Source organism: Neophocaena asiaeorientalis, unplaced genomic scaffold (assembly GCF_003031525.2).
Source record: "Neophocaena asiaeorientalis asiaeorientalis breed wild unplaced genomic scaffold, Neophocaena_asiaeorientalis_V1.1 scaffold264, whole genome shotgun sequence".
Lineage (NCBI taxonomy): Eukaryota > Metazoa > Chordata > Mammalia > Artiodactyla > Phocoenidae > Neophocaena > Neophocaena asiaeorientalis.
In genome coordinates, this window is record NW_020185332.1 from 3,171,603 (window position 1) to 3,191,897 (window position 20,295).

Sequence of the window (20,295 nt, forward strand, 5' to 3'; positions counted from 1 at the left end):
CATCTCTAAGCAAGGAGAAAGAGAAATTAAGTGAGTTATGGGATGTGAGGAGTAGTGGTATAGTGAATACTTTCAAGATCAGAAAGAAAGGAAAATTTGTGGAATTTCTTCCTAGGTTTGGGCATCTAGAGAGAGAAAGATGTGAGGCTGCATGGCCTCATCAGAGGTCCATATAGTGGGGCAACATGAGGACAGTCGAACCCACTTTGTAGGGTAATGGTCTTTCTAAAAAATGATATTTAACTTGCATCCACCCAAAGTAGCTGTCAGACATTGGTATAATTAAATCTCACATGTGACTTAATATTATAGTTACATGATTTATCTTTTCTAAAAATAGTTAAAATGATCCTTTAGAAATTTTATCATTCTTTTTCCTTCAATAAATAGGTTGTTGAACATCTGTTTTCCCTCCTGTCGGATTGTATGTGGGAGACACCCATTGCTCAGGCCAAACATGCTATTCAGATAAAGGAAAAAGAAGAAGAAATAAAATTACAGGTACTTGATTCTTCCAAAAAGGTATTTTTAGACAGACATGTGAATATCTTGTCACCTGTCTCTGGATCCTTTCTCCTTTGATTTTGTTCTATCAGTTATTCAGTCTCTTCTTTGTACTGTGTCTCCTTCTCCACTGGTTCTTTCCCCTCAGTTTATAAACATCTCTTATTCCCACCCTTCTAAATTTCTTTTTTATCCATGAAGCCTTCCCTATATTCTCTCATCCTTCATTGCTAAGCTTCTGGGAAGAGTAATCTTGTGTATGTTTAAGTCACTTCCTTACTTCTCATTATCTCTTCAGCCCAATTGTTTATCTTCCATCAAAGCACTGAAATTAAATGACAGAGGTAGGTGTTACTGGTAATACAGTGTATGGCTTTTTATCCACAGCTTACTTGACCTCTGGAAACTCTAGCTTTCTGTTGTTTTCAAAACACTACTTTCTCCTAGATACCCTCTGCCAATCCTTGATTCCCTCTGGAGGCATCTCTTTGGTGTGACTTTCTCCTTGCCTCCATCCCAAATTCCACTGTTCCTCAGAGTTCTGTCTTTAGCTTTTCCAGCAGTCTCAGTCATACCCACGGCCATTTTCACTACATGCACTGCCTTCCAAACTTGAATGATAGCCCACGTGTCTCTCCTTCAAACCTTTCTCCTTTTCTTCCTATCCCATTTTTATTGGTGGCACTAACATTCAACTAGCTTTTCAAACCTGAATTCCTGGGAATTCTCCTAATGTCCCCACCCATGTGGTCCCTAGAACTCATTGATGTTTACCTCCTAAATAGTTCTTGAATCCATCCATCTAGCTATCTTAATCTTTCTGTCAGTTTTCATGATTCTACACTTTTTCTGGCTTTCCTTCTGTCCCAGTACAATGGCCTCTTCTTCTCATCCTCTTTTATTTATACTTCCTCTTCTATTTAATCTGACTGGTGGAGTATCCCAAAGCTTGGTCCCAAGACCCCTTTTTTCCTTCAACTGTCACCTCCATTTCATTTCCTATAGCCAGCAAAACCTTATTCAGATCCGTATGCCATTGATTTTTAATTCCTTTTTTGACATTTTTCCTGAATTCCAGACATACACCCATCTTCTACTTGCCTTACGACTTGAATAATAGTGTAATAGGCCTCTCATACTTAGTAGCATCCTTAGTTCTGTTACATCTTGTTCCTTCCCCAGGCTTTCCCATCTTTCCTAGTAAGTGACTCAACCAAAAAACCAAAGAGTCATCCTTGATTCCTCTCTTTCTATCACACACACCCACATTTTCTTTGTACAATCTCCAAGTCCTGTTGACTTCTCTGTTAAGACTTAACTTGAATTTTCCACCTCCTCATTCCTCTGCCATCACCCTACTCGAAGCCACTACCATCTCTGGCCTGGATTATGCAATATTCTCCTAACTGGTCTTTCTGCTTCCACTGTTAACTCCCTATAGTCCATTCTCTACACAGGAGCCAGTGTGATCTTTTAACATTGTAAATCAGAGCATGTTCGTCCTCTGCTTTAAAAACCCACCAGTGGTTTTTAATCATTCTTGGGATAAATTCTAGAACTCCTTGTTCTCTCCTCTTTGCTCACTACACTGTGAACAACTTGCCTTCTTCCTGTTTCTTGAACACACTAAGCTTGTTCCTTCCTTTGGGCTTTGTGCCAGCTATTCTCTTTGCCTAGAATACTTCCCTCAGATATGTTTCTCAGAAGTCAATTTATTATTCATGTCTCAACTTAATTATCACTTCTTCATTGTACTTTCCTGATCCTCATTCTAGAGTCAGTTGCCACACAGTCTTTATCACATCACCTTTTTTGATTTCAGCATAGCACTTATTACCTGCTATTTCCTTGTTTATTTTCTATCTCCACCTTGTAAAATATAAGTTCTATGAGAGCAGAGACGTTATCTGTTCAGTATACTGCCGAGTATATAGGACCTGGTATAGTGCCTGGTACATAGTAGATGCTTATTGAATACCCATTGAGCAAATGAATGAATTTAAGTTCTCAGTATTTCTTACCTGAACTCTTGCAGTAAACTCCTGATTGTTCTCTCTGCTTTCATCCTGTATACTCCTGGTAAAACAATGTTTATAAAACATAGATCTGATTGTAGTTCCTCTATATAAATCATTCTGTGTAGGCACTCCCTATTGTCTAGAGTAAAGATTAAACTTAGAATGGCATTGAAGGCCTTCCGTGATTTTGTTCCTTCTTCTCTTTCTAGTTCCTTGTTCTCTTTCAGTCTCATCCTCCAGATATTCCATACTGCTTGCAATTCTTTAAATCAGTGAACTCTGTTTCACCTCCATGACTTGGCACATGCTGTCCATACTGTCTTAAGTTTCTTTCTCTACTTTGATCAGCTGCTTAATGCCTTCTCATCGTTCAGGATTCAGCTCAGAAGTCATCCTCTTTTGAATGCTTACCTTATCCTTCTCAAGCCTGCTTAGAAACTTCCACTTATATGTTTCTGCTATACCTGTCATGTAACTTCTTTTATTCTCTCACTACAATACTGGTGTTATTTATTTGTCTCTCTGTCCCCTGACTGAGCTGTAAGCTCTTCATGGGCAGGGACCATGCTGTATGTATGATTGTGTTCCATTGTCTGCACAGTAACTAGTACATAGTAGATAATAAATATTTGTGGAATCAACCCAAGGAGATCTCAGGAACTGAATCTGAGTTAGTTCAAAATACTGACCCAGTTTCCTTTCTGGTAGAAGCAGGGAGAGTTGGAGGAAGAAGATGAGAATCTTCCTATACAAGAAGTATCCTTTGACCCAGAGAAAGCTCAGTGTTGCATAGTGGAGAATGGACAGATTTTAACTCATGGCAGTGGAGGAAAAGGATACGGATTGGCGTCAACTGGAGTAACTTCTGGGTGCTATCAGTGGAAGGTATGTAGAATTCCAAGTAGTTTTTAAAAGCATTTTATTTTTTTAGTACTTTCCTCCTAGGTTATTATAAAAAAGTATGGAAAGACTATTAAAAAAATCATCTTATGTAAATGTTCTATTACTATGTAAGATTTTAACATAAATGGAAACTCAGTGAAGGATATGCAGAAACCCTGTATTATTTTTGTAACTCCCCTGTAATTGTAAAATTACCTCAAAAATTTTTTTTAGTGTAAGGTTGAAAAATCATAATCATCCCTTCCATGAGGGGTCACACAGTGCACACCCAGCAATGAAAATGCAGTAACATATGTGTGATGTTTCTTCCTGGGAGAGCGTATTAGAGACTGAGTGCCCAACATTTTTATTGAGTGCTGGTCACATACTCTCTGCCTGGCCTTCTTTAGATTCCCAGAAAGAAAGCGGGTTTTTAGCATAAACCACATTGTCATACAGTCTAAGCACAATAAGCCACCAGTATCAATCAGGGAGATTTTTAATCAGTGTAGGGAACTGTTTACCAGACAAGTTCCCAGGTGCCAGCCAAGGACCAACATTGCAAGCAGACATTTCTAAGGATAGCAGTCTCTGCTGTGTTCTTTTTTGCACAGTCCACCTCCTTGGCTGGCTCCTGGCCACAGTGTTTTTACAATAAAATTAATATTATTATCTGGTAGGACCCCAGACAGCAGGGTGAGACTGACCTCCAGTACTGACTTCAGGGGTCTTAGACTTAGCCAGTTAAAACAAATCTCATTAATTGTAAAGGTCTATCTTAAAAAGTCAAGTGACTTTGTCCTTAAATTTAGCACAGCACAACTCTGGCCAGTCCAGGGATCAGAATAGGGTGCATACACAAAAAGTACAATTCCAGAGGTCATACGTGGTATCCTTGGAAATGAGTTTATAATTGTTAAGATATCCCTAATCAGGATATACAGTAGTCAGGCAGAACAAGTTAACAGGACCCCAATGTGATCTCCCATCAGGGGGCCTCCCACCTTCTGTTCCCATTGCAGTCTAAGTAATTTAATTGAGTGCTTGGTTTCAGAGGGACTGCCTCTGAAGGACAGTTTGTTAAACGGTTTTGTTTGTCTGTGACATCATTTTATCTGCCTTAAGAGTGTGGATGACATCTGGAGGTGTTCTGTGGAAATTCCATGACCTGGGGTCACCCCCTACTTCTTATAGCCTGTCAGGTATAAGGCTCAGAAGTTAGTTTGAATTTAAAGTGCTCTATGCATATGTAAATGTATAGCTGATTCACTTTGTTATAAAGCAGAAACTAACACACTATTGTAAAGCAATTATACCCCAATAAAGATGTTAAAAAAAATAAAAATAAAAAAAAAAATAAAGTGCTCTATGCATGTGGCTGATTCACTTTGTTGTGCAACAGAAACTAACACAGTATTGTGAGGTAATTATACTCCAATAAAGATCTATTAAAAAAAACAACAACAAAAAAAACAGCTTTCTTGACAGCATGGCTTTCCGCCCCCCCCCCGCCCCCCCGGGAGGAGGAGCAGTTCCGAAAAAACAATGATCATTTATGCCCTCTGTCTTCTTCCACACTTTCCCAGGGCCTGGGTTTTTTTTTTTTTTTTCCCCTCCCTGCCCCCACCGTTATTCTAAAATCAGTGTTTCCCATTTAGTTATTATAACTTTAGGTCTTCTCAGTCATTTTTTATCTCCATCTAGACCTTTTGTCCAGAAGGGTTAGGTACAAGGTACAAGAGGGACAAAAGAATTTCCACACGAAAACTTTTTTTTTTAACAAAAATGTTTTTATATTGATACAACTTAACCAGAAAGGTTAGCAATTGGTCAGGACAAAATCCAAATTAAAAAAATTGTTTTCCAGAATAGGTTTACAAAACCTTCTACGCCTTTTATCCTAATCATTTATCCAGTGAGCAGCCTAGGAAAGATCAGTCTTTTTCTGGGGAGAGCTTCATTTAATAAACTGTCTTACTAGGCGTGTATATCAGATATTGAATCAAGCTATCAGTCTGTTGTTGCAAACTACGACTAGTCCGAAAAACTGAACATAATAAGTCAACAGCAGTGAGACCTCCCCAAGAAGAGGTCAAGAGTCCAGTCTGTTATAAGAGTGGACGTAGAGGTCATGCACCCTAGGTATGCCCTCCTCCAACTTTCAGCTTTCGGTAAGAATCAAAGTTAGGAATGTAATCAATTTCTATGTCAGAAATAAAAAGCCAATCAGCAGCTCAAATTAGATGGCTATCAAAAGAACAGGCCCTTTCCCAGCAGCATGTATAAGAGACCTGGACAGTACAGCTAGAATCCATGTAGTTTTCAGTTTATGGCTGCACCAACTAAATCTTTACCAGCCCCCTGTCTGATTTTTGTTCATTAGGCTGGTGCCTGCATTTAGTTGAACACAGCTCATGTTGGGTTGAAACAGCCCATAGCAGACAGTATGAGGTTTTAACTTAGAGGCAGGTCCAGGCAGTTGGAAGCTGTGAATTGAGGATTCTATAAAATTGGCAACTTTTGGGGGCAGCAATAAAGCCTAAATGCTGTAGGATCAGACAGCTGCATTTTAAGTCTAAGTGACGAGCAAGGCTTTCCTAAGCTCTTTTTGCCTTCTCAATCTTAGAGTACAAATTTACCCACTCAAAAATACGCATTTCAGGCTAGAAAATCATCAGCCTCTAAGGGTCAGACATCTGATTTTATAAGAACTAATTGGCAACTAACAACTGCTTTTTAAAACTCTCAAAGTATATTTCTACGTGGAGAGTGCCACTCTTTTTATTTTGTCTCCCTTTTTTTCTAGCAGTTCTAATAGGCAAAAATCATAACAAAAAATCATCAGTTATGGAGGCTTGTTTTGTTTCCAGTACTCAAAGAATTTAAGTTCCGATCTACTCAACTGGGGCAAAAAGCAAGGAAGTTGTATCCCACTGACTTCTCCTTTGCAGCTTTTACTTATCAGGATGATCTCTTAGTATTTATGAAGTTACGAGCATATAACGTTTTTACATCATTTTTTATCATACATCTAGATGCAGTAGCCACAAAGTGAAGCTGTTGTATACAGTTTACTTTTCCCTTTTCCCACAGATCTCAAGTTTACTCAGACCCCTAGCAGTAAATTTAGCATTTTTAGGGTTAATTGGTTGGGCCAGGGCACTGGTACAGCAGTGACAGCATCTAGGCTAAAGAAAATCGCTGGAGTATTTTCTTTTCTTTTCTTCTTTTCTCTCTCTCCCTTTCTCCATTTCTCCCTCTCTTTCATCTATTTAAAGCTTTACTCCAGCCCTGGGAACTGATTTAAATATTTCTCCTCTCACTTGGAGGAAAGAGCAACACATACTTCTAATACTTTTGGTCTACCCCAAACTCATCTTCAGGAATTTTTGAACTTTTCCCCCTCCCACCTGGACAAGAGAGCAGCTGCAAGCTAATGTTTATTCTTTGGCCCATCCAAAGCCCATGTGTGAGAATGCTTGGGCTCTCTTTCTCCTCCCACCTAGAGGAGAGAAGAGCACAAATTTTCTTCTGGCTGCTCTTTGCCCCTCACTTTATCTTACAGGGCCAAAAGCAGCCAGGGGACCCAGTGAGCCAACCCTCCTGGGGTTGGATCTATTAGTTTTGAATTCCATAGGTAACTTTTACCTCTCACAACAGATAGCCACTCACCTGCTGCTTCATAACACGTGTAACCCCATAGCCACTAGAGTTTTGTCTTTCCCCAGTTCTATCTCTCTCTCTTTTTCCCAAATATATAATTATATTTTAATGACTTAGAGTTGTTCTAGTGGAGCTCACGTTGCCACCATTTTGTCAGAGGTCCTGAAGGTGACCCCTATGTTCAAAGATTTGATAGAAGGACTCATAGGACTCAGTATTATCATTGTACTCATGATGACTGGGGTTTATTATAACAAGGTAGTAAGGATACATAACTGGATAATAAGGAAAAAAGACACAGGTGACATCTGGAGGAATCCACGTGGAGGCTTCCTTATGTTCTCTCCCTCCCATGAAGGGTCACATGGACTGCAGTCTTGTCCCAGCAAGAAAATGCAGCAACATGTGTGTGATGTTTTAGGGAACCCCCTTAGAGACTTAGTTCCCAAGATTTTTACTGGAGACTGATCATGAAGGTATCCTCTGCCTGGCACGTACCAAAACTCCAGCTCCCAAAAGGAAAGTTCGTGTTCAGTGTAAACCACGTTGTTTGTTCAAACATTCTTGTCCTGGTGAGCCACCCGAATCATTTTGGGAAAGTTTTCTAACAGTGTAGGAAACTGTATACAAGTCGAATTCCCAGATGCTAGCCAAGGGCCAGTGTTACAAGCATGCCTTTTTAAAGACAGCAGTCTCAGGCCTGCTCTATTAACTCTTTTCTGCACAGAAGTATACACAAGAGAGTAGTTAGAAAATTGGTATAAAGAATTGAAGCTTTCCATTAATAATTTTCTGGACTGGATGTACTTCCTCAGCTTCATAATTAAGATGTAAGTTAAAATTGTTTATTTTAAATACTCAAAGGTTATTCTAAATGTTCTACAAGGTAAAGATTAAATCTGTCTTAAAATCTTTACAAAATCATGAAATTATTTCATTTGTATGTTATTTTCACTTAAGCTGAAAATATGTTTATTTATATTCTCATAAATGCATAAATATTATTCACAAACATTCCCCAGTATGGCTTTATACAGTTAATAGTATATAAACAAGTTTTTTGAATATTAGTGAACATTACCACTTTCATTTTAGTTTTACATTGTGAAGGAAAACAGAGGTAATGAAGGCACCTGTGTTGGAGTTTCTCGCTGGCCAGTACATGACTTTAACCACCGTACTACCTCGGATATGTGGCTCTATCGGGCCTACAGTGGTAACCTCTATCACAATGGAGAACAGACTCTGACATTGTCCAGCTTTACTCAAGGAGATTTCATTACCTGTGTGTTAGACATGGAAGCCAGGACCATTTCCTTTGGGAAAAATGGAGAGGTACTGAAACTCATTCAGAAGTATTGCATGTTTTCCTGTTTTTATTTATCCTCAACTCAGTTACTCAGGTACTAGCTATTCAGTTTATAGATTATTTTCTCTTCTCTGCTTTTTCTCTAATACCTTTCTGTTCTTATAATATTTATCAGCACCAAAAAAAAAAAAGAAAGATAGTAAAATCCCAGGAAGATTGTTGAAACAGAGGAACAAATTAAGGTCATTTATTATATGTGGAATTTCCTTAGCATGGTTAGCAAGGTTAATTGAGATTTGGCTCTAGTAACTTACTCTGTCTCATAAGAGCTTTGATTCTTAATGTGTCTTGGATATTATCAATTAAAAAAAAATTTTGTTTCCTTTTTTTCCCATCACCTCTGCCACACTATAGGAACCCAAATTAGCTTTTGAAGATGTGGATGCAGCAGAGTTGTACCCATGCGTAATGTTCTATAGTAGCAACCCAGGGGAAAAGGTAATGAAACCTCAAACCTTTGTAATTAAGCATAAAGGGTATTTGTTATTTTTTATTAATATTTGTTAACATCAGAGTTCACAGAAATAATAAGCTATTTCTACCATTAAAAGTACTTGCTCAGATAATTTACTCTTCCAGATGAAGGTTAGATTACTTTTAGAAGTTGCCTTTGCTCTTTATTAAGGCACTATTTGATATTCTGGTAATTTGAATATAGTGAGTCAACTTTCAAACATATGTGCAATTATAGGAATTATAGGAAATAGTTTAGGGATAATCTGGTTTACTGGCAGTTGTGCATATGAGAGAGGAATCTAAAAATAATCTTCATTGTAATCAGATACCATTAGGTGAATAATGGAGGTTTCAGTTATGACGGGGAAGCTGCCTTTCATTCATTCAGCTTAGAGGGTTCTCAGACCTTGTAGATGGTGTAAATTTGAACCTTAAACCTTCAGGAGGACAGTATTAAAGAGATAACCCTCTCATTAAAAACTTTTTTTTCTCCTCATGTAAAACCCAGTTAGAGAGAAACTTCTTTGTGGTCTCCCTGTGGGTTGATTTGTTTTCTACCCCGTCCTTTTACTTGAGGATATAACATCAAGTAAAAGTAGCCTAGGTCTGGTCTCCGGAATTTCTAGTTAATTTTTAGTAGAAAGTTTTCAAGCCATCTCATATATAATGTGTCTATAATGGAAGTGCTAGATTTGGTAAACTCTAACCATGAAAGTTACCATTTATTCTGGGCTTTTAATATATTTTTAAAATTTTCAAGGAGGTATAATTTCAAGCTAGCCATTCATGAGAGAGGGGAACTGCTTCTTGAACCAGGTCGTCAACAAAACTGAACTGGAAATGAAATAAAGAGGCAACCCAGTACCTGCTTTTATCCCTTTCCCTGATGATATTCTTGCAGCCTAGAATAGGTACTGGTACGTTCTGGTTAGAATGATGGCCTGTTGCTCCCTAACATTTGTGAACCTTGAAGGAATTAATTTAACCATAGGCTTTGTATCAATCACTTTATTCTACCCAGAAGCCTTTTCTGACTTCAGAATCTGATAAAAAACAATACTAATAATAGTTAACATTTTTTGAACATTTACTGGGTGTCTGGCACTGTACTGATAAGCACTTTATGTGCATAGTCTAATTTAATCTTTAATATAGTAACAGATAGATAATGTTATTAGTGCCGATTTTTTTTTCAGTTGAAAAAGCTGAGGTTAGTGAGATTAAATGATTTCCAAAAATTACACAGAATTAAGATTTGAACCCAAGTCTTGCTCTTCTTTCAGCCTCTATGTCTTATTTGAAATGCGTGTCCAGATTGAGAATATACCAATTTTCTAGCCTTGTGATTTTATCTTTGTGCCCCTGGAACAATATAAGATGGTCCCAGGACTCGTTATTATTCTGGTGTCTTGAGGACTAGAGTGGCTAGATCCTCAAGACTTTTCCGGGGGGTGGGGGTTGGTGCTAAATGGAGTCAGTCACATACACCTTGGTCTATATCTATCTCTTGGGTGGCCACAACAGCACTGCTGCTCACAGACTGCACGCAGTTTAAATGACAGGGTAGCTTATTTCACAGGACCATACTGCTGCTGACTTCAGTAGAACTGTAATATTTGTTCCCTCCTTATTGGGGGCCAATAGTGTAATAGACATGTATCAGGAGACCAAATACTAGTTCCACATGGGACTCATGTGTTGGAATTTATAGTTTTATAATTTACAGAATTAATAGAGAACTATTAATAATCACACATTTGCTACCCTCTTTTATAGGTGAAAATTTGTGATATGCAGATGCGTGGCACACCACGAGACTTACTTCCAGGAGACCCCATTTGTAGTCCAGTAGCAGCAGTGCTGGCAGAGGCCACTATTCAGCTTATTCGTATCCTTCATCGAACAGACCGTTGGACTTACTGCATTAACAAAAAAATGATGGAAAGGCTACACAAAATTAAGATATGTATTAAAGATTCAGGTCAGAAGCTAAAGAAAAGCCGCTCGGTTCAAAGCCGAGAGGAAAATGAAATGAGAGAGGAGAAGGAGAGCAAAGAGGAAGAGAAAGGTAAACACAATAGACATGGCCTTGCTGACCTCTCAGAGCCGCAGCTGAGGACCCTTTGCATAGAGGTGTGGCCCGTGCTGGCAGTGATAGGAGGAGTTGATGCTGGTCTTAGAGTTGGAGGTCGGTGTGTTCACAAGCAAACTGGGCGCCATGCCACACTGCTGGGAGTGGTCAAGGAGGGCAGCACGTCTGCCAAAGTCCAATGGGATGAAGCAGAAATTACCATCAGGTATGATTTGTTGAGTTACACTTTCAGCAAATGAGTATTTATTGGTGAAATGGGCCATTGCCTATGGACAGTGAGTAATTATGTATTTTAGGTGAGCTGCCAATTAACTTTTTAAAATAATTTTTTTCATACATCTGAGTATGAGTACTGTGATTTCATAAAGAAATATTTCCCAGACACATGTTCCTTGGAATACTAGTGGCTTGTAAAATATATAGTTTTTATTTTGTTTTGTGAAGAAATGGTAAGCTCACTAGTTTAGGTGTAACTGGGATCCTTCTTTCTATTTTTCATTTGGCTTCCTCCTTTTTAATCATTTCCATTACACATTGGGACAGAAAAAAGCCAGTCAGCAGATCTGTCAGTTACATTTTACGTAGGAGGGCTTTGAATGTACAATGGGAACATTTGAGTGACTAAAATTAGGTTTTGGATTATCTGTGATTTTTAAGTATTCTTGCCTTTTTTTAAGCATATATTTCTATACCCTTAGTGTGCAACATGTTGGATGGGTATGAAAATTACATTTATTTGGCACAAACTGTGTGCTTAAAAGGATTTAGATGTGTTTGCAATCAGATAGGATTTGTGTGAAATAGAAACTTCATATGTTTAAAAGGAAGTATGTCAAGTATCTCAGTCGATAAGGGGACTCACTCACCTAATGACTGTACAGAATTATATCATTTGAAAACATGGATTTATTGATGATACTATGTAACTGTTCATTATACTGCTTAAAGTGATTCCATTGTTAATATGACATGGGACAGTATCAAAAACAGTGGTTCGGGCTTCCCTGGTGGCGCAGTGGTTGAGAGTCCGCCTGCCGATGCAGGGGACACGGGTTCATGCCCTGGTCCGGGAAGATCCCACATGCTGCAGAGCGGCTAGGCCCGTGAGCCATGGCCGCTGAGCCTGCGCGTCCGGAGCCTGTGCTCCGCAACCGGAGAGGCCACAACAGTGAGAGGCCCGCGTACTGCAAAAAAAAAAAAAAAAAACAGTGGTTCTTAAGTAATTTTTGGAGGTGGTACTGTTTTAGAATCTAATGATAGCTATGGACCCTCTCAGCTGAAAAATAACCATACATGAAGTTTACACACAATTTCAGGAGTTAATGGACTTCAAGCTAAGAAAGCAATGAAAATTTTACTTGTGAAAGTATCTGCCTTTTCTTTTATTCTTTGCCTTGTTTCGGAAAGGATTTATGATGCCTAATACGATATAGCAGAGTAATTAAATTAAAACCAACAAGAAAAATGACACAAAGGGAAAACAAGATTTGAAAAGTTAAGCTAGAACCAAGATTTCGGTTAATAGAACAAATGTATGCCACCAAACTTTGTATACTTGCTAAAGTTTTCTGTTCCAATTTGTTTAATTATAACATGTTTAAACGTATGGAAATTCTTGATGAGTATCAGGAAATACGTGATCATGTTTTTGCTTAAACTAAATTAGAAGCATTTATTGAAGACTACAAAGTAATTTTTTTGAATGAAACAAAGTCTTATCTGGAACAGGTTATAAATGGCCATTACCCATATAATAAAGTAGATTTATTATGCAAACTTTCCAAATAGCTTACATCAGGGAGCAGCATACTACACCTGGTCCGGCTCCTCTTTTTGTAAATAAAGTTACATAGCCACACACATTCATTCAGGTTTATCAGTGGCTGCGCTCACACTATGATGGCAGGGTTGAAAGGTTGCAACAGAGACCATGTGGCCTCCAAGTCCTAAAATATCTACTGTTCGGCTCTTTACAGAAATTTTGCCAGTTCCTGGCTTATATTATATAATAATGAATATTCTTGTTTGAAAGCACATGAACATCTCATTGCTTTTGCGTTTAACATCACATCTCCCCATTTTCTCATAATAGATTCATTTTTCTGTTTGTAATGAGTTCTCTAGTTTGTGCAAATTATTCTCTGTACTGTGTACATGATACATTGTATTTTGTCTACATTATTTTCTGTACCTTCCTCTTGTCTATCCCTCACTTGCTTCTTCCTGTGTCATTCTGATCTTTATTAAAGCTTCCCAACTTTTTGGTCGCCTAGTGATACTCCATTGTATAATCTGGAACCCTGTGAACCGCTTCCTTTTGACGTGGCACGATTTCGAGGCCTGACGGCTTCTGTGTTGCTGGACCTCACATATCTGACTGGCATTCACGAAGACATGGGCAAACAGAGCACCAAGCGACATGAAAAGAAACACCGACATGAGTCTGAGGAGAAAGGGGATGTTGAGCAGAAAATTGAGAATGAATCTGCTTTAGATACACGAACAGGCTTAACATCTGATGATGTTAAAAGTCAGGGTACCACAAGCTCCAAATCAGAAAACGAAATAGCTTCATTTTCTTTAGATTCAACAGTGCCAGGTGTGGAATCCCAACATCAAATAACAGAAGGAAAAAGAAAAAATCACGAACACATATCCAAAAACCATGACATAGCCCAGTCAGAAATCAGAGCAGTCCAGCTGTCCTATCTCTACCTCGGTGCTATGAAATCACTTAGTGCTCTTCTTGGCTGTAGTAAATATGCGGAACTGTTGCTGATACCAAAAGTTCTGGCTGAAAATGGCCACAACTCAGACTGTGCGAGCTCTCCAGTTGTTCATGAAGATGTGGAGATGCGTGCAGCCCTTCAGTTCTTGATGCGCCACATGGTGAAACGAGCAGTTATGCGGTCACCCATAAAGAGAGCCCTGGGATTAGCAGATCTGGAACGAGCTCAAGCCATGATCTATAAGTTAGTGGTCCATGGCCTTTTGGAAGACCAGTTTGGGGGCAAAATTAAGCAAGGTAAGTTATCTGATTTTTAAAATTTTTGCTCCGTGCTATTGAAATTATTCATAATTGTCAGAAGTGATATATTCTATTAAAGACTTACAAGTTTTGTTTTGTTTTGTTTTTTTTTTGGCCAAAGCAATTTTCACATTTCCTTTGCAAGGAAAACAGTTCCTTTCTGTTTCTTTATATTAATAATCATCTGTCTACAGGCATACCTCATTTTATTGCACTTCGCAGATACTGCGTTTTTTACAAATTGAAGGTTTGTGGCAACCCTGGGTTAGGCACGTCTTTCAGTGCCATTTTTCCAACAGCATTTGCTTGCTTTGTGTCTCTGTCACATTTTGGTAATTCCACAATATTTCAGACTTTTTCATCATTATTATGTTTCTTATGGTGATCTGTGATCAGTGATCTTTGATGTTGCTGCTGTGCCTTGCTGAAGGCTTAGATGATGGTTACCATTCTTTAGCAATGAAGTATTTTTTAATTAAGATATGTACATTGGTTTTGGGGGTTTTTTTTAAGACATAATGCTGTTGCATACTTAACAGACTACAGTATAGTGTAAACATAACTTTTAGATGTACTGGGAAACCAAAAAGTCACTTTATTGCAGTATTTGCTTTATTGCAGTGATCTGGAACCAAACCCGCAATATCTCCGAGGTGTGCCTGTACCTATAATTTTCTATTTTAAACCTATGCAAGTATTAGAACTTAATAATTATTACATTTCATAAAACTGAAATTTAACTCGTGCCACAGAAGGTACTCATGTATTTACTGATCTGATTCAATATATATATTATTCTGATAACTTCTCAGAGACATTTTAAAGGACTTTTTAAAGTACTACTTTCATAGACTATATATTGTGTGTAAAAAACCTTGTTTTATCTTTTATCCTCACCTTTGGGGATAATATGAATTCTGAGATAAAAATGAGGTTCATTTAGTAAACGTTTACTGAGTGCTTACAGTGTGCCAGGTACTATTCTAGATTTTGGGGAGTCAACAAAACAAAGTCACCTGCCTTCATGGTGCTTCCATTCTTTTTTTCTTCCTTCCCTTCCTCTTCCTCTTCTTTTACCTTTTCCCTTACTCCCCTTCTTCCTTTTTTAGCTTAGATAGTAAGTAGGAAGAGAGAGGTGTGTGGTGCATATAAATAGGAGTGTTAAGATCATGATTATGAAAAGTACTTCGTCATTTAGCAAGCCAAATAGAATTAGCTCTCTATTTGTAACAACTGCTATCTTGATTATGTTTATTTGTAGGCTCCCTTACCAGATAGGAAAAATTACAAATATTTGTAAGCCCTTAGACGTTTTAACTTTTTTTTTTTAAACTCTTGGGAGTAGTTTATTTTGTGAAGCACTGTCATTTTCAGAACATGGAGTTTCTGTTTAGGTTTTTATTATTCTTGTATTTACATATCTTCATCTTTGCTTGTTTAAAGACTAAAGATAGGCTTCAAAATCAAAGTGCTAAGGAAACACAGTTTTAATGATCTTTAGAGAACCTCTGGTTAAATCTTAACAAACAAAAGTGAAACTTTTTTGTTTTTAAGAGCACCTTCTCTAAAATAAGAAATGAGTAATTACAAGGGCTTGTTACATTATTGTCTGTAGAGTCTATAACAAGTACAATAGTGAATGCAGGATGTATATATATAAGAACATTTTTTTCTGTAAATCTTTTGCAGAAATTGATACTTATGAAATATATTTAGAAGCTTTCCAAATTAAAAGCTTCCCATTCCCTCGTCACTTTTGAAAAAACAAATCCTTACTACTTTCTTAACCGTAATCTTGGTTTATAGAGATTGATCAACAAGCTGAAGAAAGTGACCAAGCCCAACAGGCACAGACGCCAGTTACCACTAGCCCATCAGCCTCGAGTACAACATCCTTTATGAGCAGCTCACTGGAGGACACCACAACTGCCACCACTCCAGTCACTGACACAGAAACGGTGCCTGCATCTGAGTCCCCAGGAGTGATGCCACTTAGTCTTCTCAGGTAGGGAAATTGACTTTAATGTCTGCCATATTGATGCCTGTGGTTCTAAACACACAGTTGTTCTCTTGTGAAGAATGTGTCCAACTAAGTCAAGGCATTCTAGAGCTAGAGGGAACCCAAGAGATCATATAGTCAAACTCATTTTACTGAAGTTGGAAGTGTCCCTCAGAAGTTTAATAACTTGCCCAAAGTCTCTCAGCCAGTTAGTGGTGGTCCCAGACCTAATCAGCAGTACCACTGACAATCAGGTACTGTAGTACTCTATCTTCTTATAATGATCTTTTTTTTTTTTTTTTGGCTAGGCTTTTGAATATTTTTTTTCCTCCAAAGGTAAATACTTGCATTTTGAATATTAGAGCCTCAAGAAAGAGCTTACCTCCAGGAAAACGATTTTCTCTTCTTGGTGTTTTCCTTTTAAGCATAATTCTTTAACCATACTTTTATTCTTTCTATAAGGTCAAACAAGTCTACTTTTCAAATGAAAGAGCATGTCTTATGATCTTCTTCATCCAGCCCTATTTTAGTAGACTCATAAATTCCAAAGAATGCTCAAGTTTCTTTTTGCTTCAGTTTGCCAGATGTATACATAAAATAAAAACCTTTGAGTGAAAATCTTTAGGGAGAGACTTTTGTGAGCTCTCTTAACGAGGGCTTAAGTGAAATGAAGGGAAGCAGAATAGTTAGTCTCCCTTTTTCTTATTTCTTTCCCCCCTTCCCTTAATTGATAGGTCATTATTGTTTCCAGTGTGTAAACACATCTTAGAGGATAGGAGAGAGAGTGGCTATTATCGTAATGAGTCTAAAAGTTTGGTGTGCACAAGAGCCACCTGGGAAGCTTTTTAAATGTCTGGGGCTGTATTCCCTAGCAAGTCGCATTCAGTAGGTCTGGTGTGGCACCTAGTTTGCATTTGAATTAAGTTTCTTCAGTGATTCTGATGCAGTGAGCTTCAGCTCACACATTAAGAATTATTGCTCTGGTCTTAGACAGAAGGAGCGCTAATCCAAGTAGCTACCAGTGGCAGGTCCCCACACATCTGCCTCTTAGCGCTCTCACTTAAGTAACACAGTTCCAGGAAGTGCCTCTGTTCAAGAAAGGAGGAAGAGAAGAGTGATAGGATATTCTAATATGGTTTTTAATCCTTCTGGCAATTACAGAATTCAAGGCATCCACAGAGAATCAGTAACACTGTGACTCTTTGTTTCCTTTCAAACTCCATAGGTGTGGAATTCAATGGTAAAATAATGCTCCCTTGCTCCCAGAGACATTCACCAGGCCTGTGACTCCTTCTTTCCTCTTAGTCTGCATTTCCCTGCTATTGGCTAAGACTGTAGTAGAGCTGCAGTTGTCTCTGCCTGGCTCAGCATCATTTAATACAAGAAAAATCAGGGAGCAGCTGCCCCCTATGTGGATACCATCGTATCACAGTTGCTTGACTGGGTTGACAGTGCTCTTTTGATGCTTAAAAAGTTATTAGTTTTGTTGGACAAATCTAAAGAGCAGTCACTCAGTGAGGATCTTCCTGGACTTATTTTTAGCCAGTGTCTGCCTTTTCAGCGTGAGAGGGGCTGCTTCTCCTGTACCTTTACCCCTCTACACAGCTGACATATCATTCATATGCTGTTTTTCATTTGTGTTGGGTGACTGGGCACTTTTCTTTCCGTAACTTACCTATAGACTCTCACTTTGAATCCATGTGAATAATTTCATGGCTATAGCGAATGTATGTATCTGAAGTAACTTATAATTTATCTATCTTTAAAAGTCTTCTTTATTCTCTAACTACTATATGCCTACCAAAATACCCCTGTCACCTTGGTATTATAGTAGAAGGAAAGCTGCATGAAGACAGAGATTTTTAAAAAATCTATTTTGTTAATTGCTGTATTCCCCCCACCTGCTATGTTGCTTTCATTTTGCTGAACACGTGAAAAGGTATTACTTTTATAGTAAAAGCATCCTATGAGGTAACGATTTTTAAAACTGTGGAGTCTCTCTTCCCTCTCCCCAATTAAACTATAGCTAACTTGTATAGTTCTCCAGGTCTCATATTCTTCTGTAAGAAGATTGTGATGTATACATTATTTTCTAATTGGATTTCTGTGCTAACCATTGTTGTTTTCTTAAAGGCAAATGTTCTCTAGTTACCCAACTACCACTGTACTTCCCACACGTCGTGCACAGACTCCTCCAATATCATCGTTACCAACCTCTCCTTCTGATGAAGTAGGAAGGAGGCAAAGCTTAACTTCTCCTGATTCCCAGTCAGCAAGGCCAGCTAACCGCACAGGTGCGTGTGCTATCATGCGCTATGACACCCAGACCTTGACATTCCATATGTGTGAGACTTTATTATGTGGGCATTGTGTTTTGTCTTCACTGAAGGTAGAACAGTGATTTTAATTAAGGGGGATCTGCCCCATCAAACTGAGCTGTCTTCTCTCTTTTGAAGCTGTAGATTGAATTATGGCTATTTAAGAGAGAAATAATGTACTGTACATCAGTCATATTAGACTTTTCTTCTTTTCTAATATAGGCATTTTTAATGCTGTTAATTTCCCTCTAAGCACTGATGTTGCTGCAATCCAAACATTTTGAAATGCTATGTTTTCATTTTCATTCAGTTTAAAGTACTTTCTAGTTTACCATTGATATCTTCTTTTTTTTTTTTTGCGGTATGTGGGCCTCTCACTGTTGTGGCCTCTCCCGTTGTGGAGCGCAGGCTCAGTGGCCATGGCTCACGGGCCCAGCCGCTCCGCGGCATGTAGGATCTCCCCGGACCAGGGTATGAACCCGTGTCCCCCGCATCGGCAGGCGGACTCTCAACCACTGCGCCACCTGGGAAGCCCCTGATACCTTCTTTGACATATGGGTTATTTGGAAGTATGTTATTTCACTTCCTAATACTAGGGGATTTTCCAGGTATCTTTCTGTTGTTGATTTCTAATTTAATTTCATTTTCATCAAAGAACATATCTTGTATAATTTGAATTATTTTATTTTATTTTTATTTATTTTTTGGTGGTAGACATTTAACTTTATTAGAAACTGCCTATAGTGTCGCATAGTGGTTGTACCATTTTCTAACTGCTTCTTAGACTCTCAATCAGTCCTATTTTTTTGCCTCACTTTCGTTTCCAGAAGTATCTGCTACCACCCATTTCTGAACATTTTGAGATTCTGAGGAATAAGTTCTGTTGTTTTGACTTTCCTCATTGCTGTTGGAGGATTCAGTTTTCTCAGGACCACTGAGGCAATTTATGTTTGCCCATTGGCTTTCTTACTTCTAAAATTTTATTGCAGTTTTCCTGTTCTCTCAGTCCTTATGGATTTCTGCATTTAAAATATTTCCTTTACTGCCATTTTAATGGGTTTTCAGGAATTAGTAGAACTAAATGCTTATGTTCAATTCACTATTTTAAGCTTATTCATTTTAAAAAATGTTTATTGGAGTATAGTTGATTTACGTTGTGTTAGTTTCAAATGTACAGCAAAGCGAATCAGTTATACATATATCCACTCTTTGTTAGATTCTTTTCGCATATAGGTCATTCAGTAGTATTGAGTAGAGTTCCCTGTGCTATACAGTAGCTTCTTATTAGTTATCTGTTTTACATATAGTAGTGTTTATATGTCAATCCCAATCTCTCACTTTATCCCTTTTCCCGCCTTGGTAACCATAAATTTGTTTTCTACATCTGTGACTCTATTTCTGAAACTTGTCTTATGGCGCAGAATATGGTGTGTTTTTTGTTGGTTTTTTTTTTTGCGGTACGCGGGCCTCTCACTCGTGGCCTCTCCCGTTGTGGAGCACAGGCTCCGGACACGCAGGCTCAGCGGCCATGGCTCACGGGCCTAGCCACTCCGCGGCATGTGGGATCCTCCCGGACCAGGGCACGAACCCGTGTCCCCTGCATCGGCAGGCGGACTCAACCACTGCGCCACCAGGGAAGCCCTATGGTCTGTTTTTATAACTATTCCATTTACACTTGGAAAAAATGTGTATGTGCTACTGTTGAGTGGTATGTTCTAGAAATTGTTGATTAGGTCAAGTTGATTGATAGTGTTGTCCAAGTCTTCTTTATCCTTACTTATTTTTCATTTACCTATTCTATCAATTACTGTGGAAGTGGTGTTGAAATCTCTAACTATAATTGTGGATTTGTCTATTTCCCCTTTCATTTATTAGTTTTTGTTTCATGTACTTTAAAGCTCTGTTTTTAGGTCCATAAACATTTAGGATTCTTATATCTTCTTAATGAATTGATCTCTTTATTGTT

General features: G+C 38.3%; 1 protein-coding gene across 13 annotated transcripts in view; it reads left to right on the forward strand.

Moving 5' to 3' along the window:
• HERC1 (HECT and RLD domain containing E3 ubiquitin protein ligase family member 1) overlaps positions 1–20,295 on the forward strand; it is a 210,876-nt gene that overhangs the window by 119,174 nt on the left and 71,407 nt on the right. For 9 of the 13 annotated variants that reach the window (XM_024735254.1, XM_024735265.1, XM_024735262.1 and 6 more), the window contains exons 33-40: positions 391–501; positions 3,231–3,407; positions 8,163–8,402; positions 8,791–8,874; positions 10,669–11,189; positions 13,234–14,009; positions 15,819–16,017; positions 18,145–18,305. In XM_024735254.1, the coding sequence (XP_024591022.1) occupies positions 391–501; positions 3,231–3,407; positions 8,163–8,402; positions 8,791–8,874; positions 10,669–11,189; positions 13,234–14,009; positions 15,819–16,017; positions 18,145–18,305 (2,269 nt within the window). The remainder of the gene's footprint in view (positions 1–390; positions 502–3,230; positions 3,408–8,162; positions 8,403–8,790; positions 8,875–10,668; positions 11,190–13,233; positions 14,010–15,818; positions 16,018–18,144; positions 18,306–20,295) is intronic. The other 4 variants (XM_024735259.1, XM_024735266.1, XM_024735257.1 and 1 more) reach the window with 4 other exon arrangements.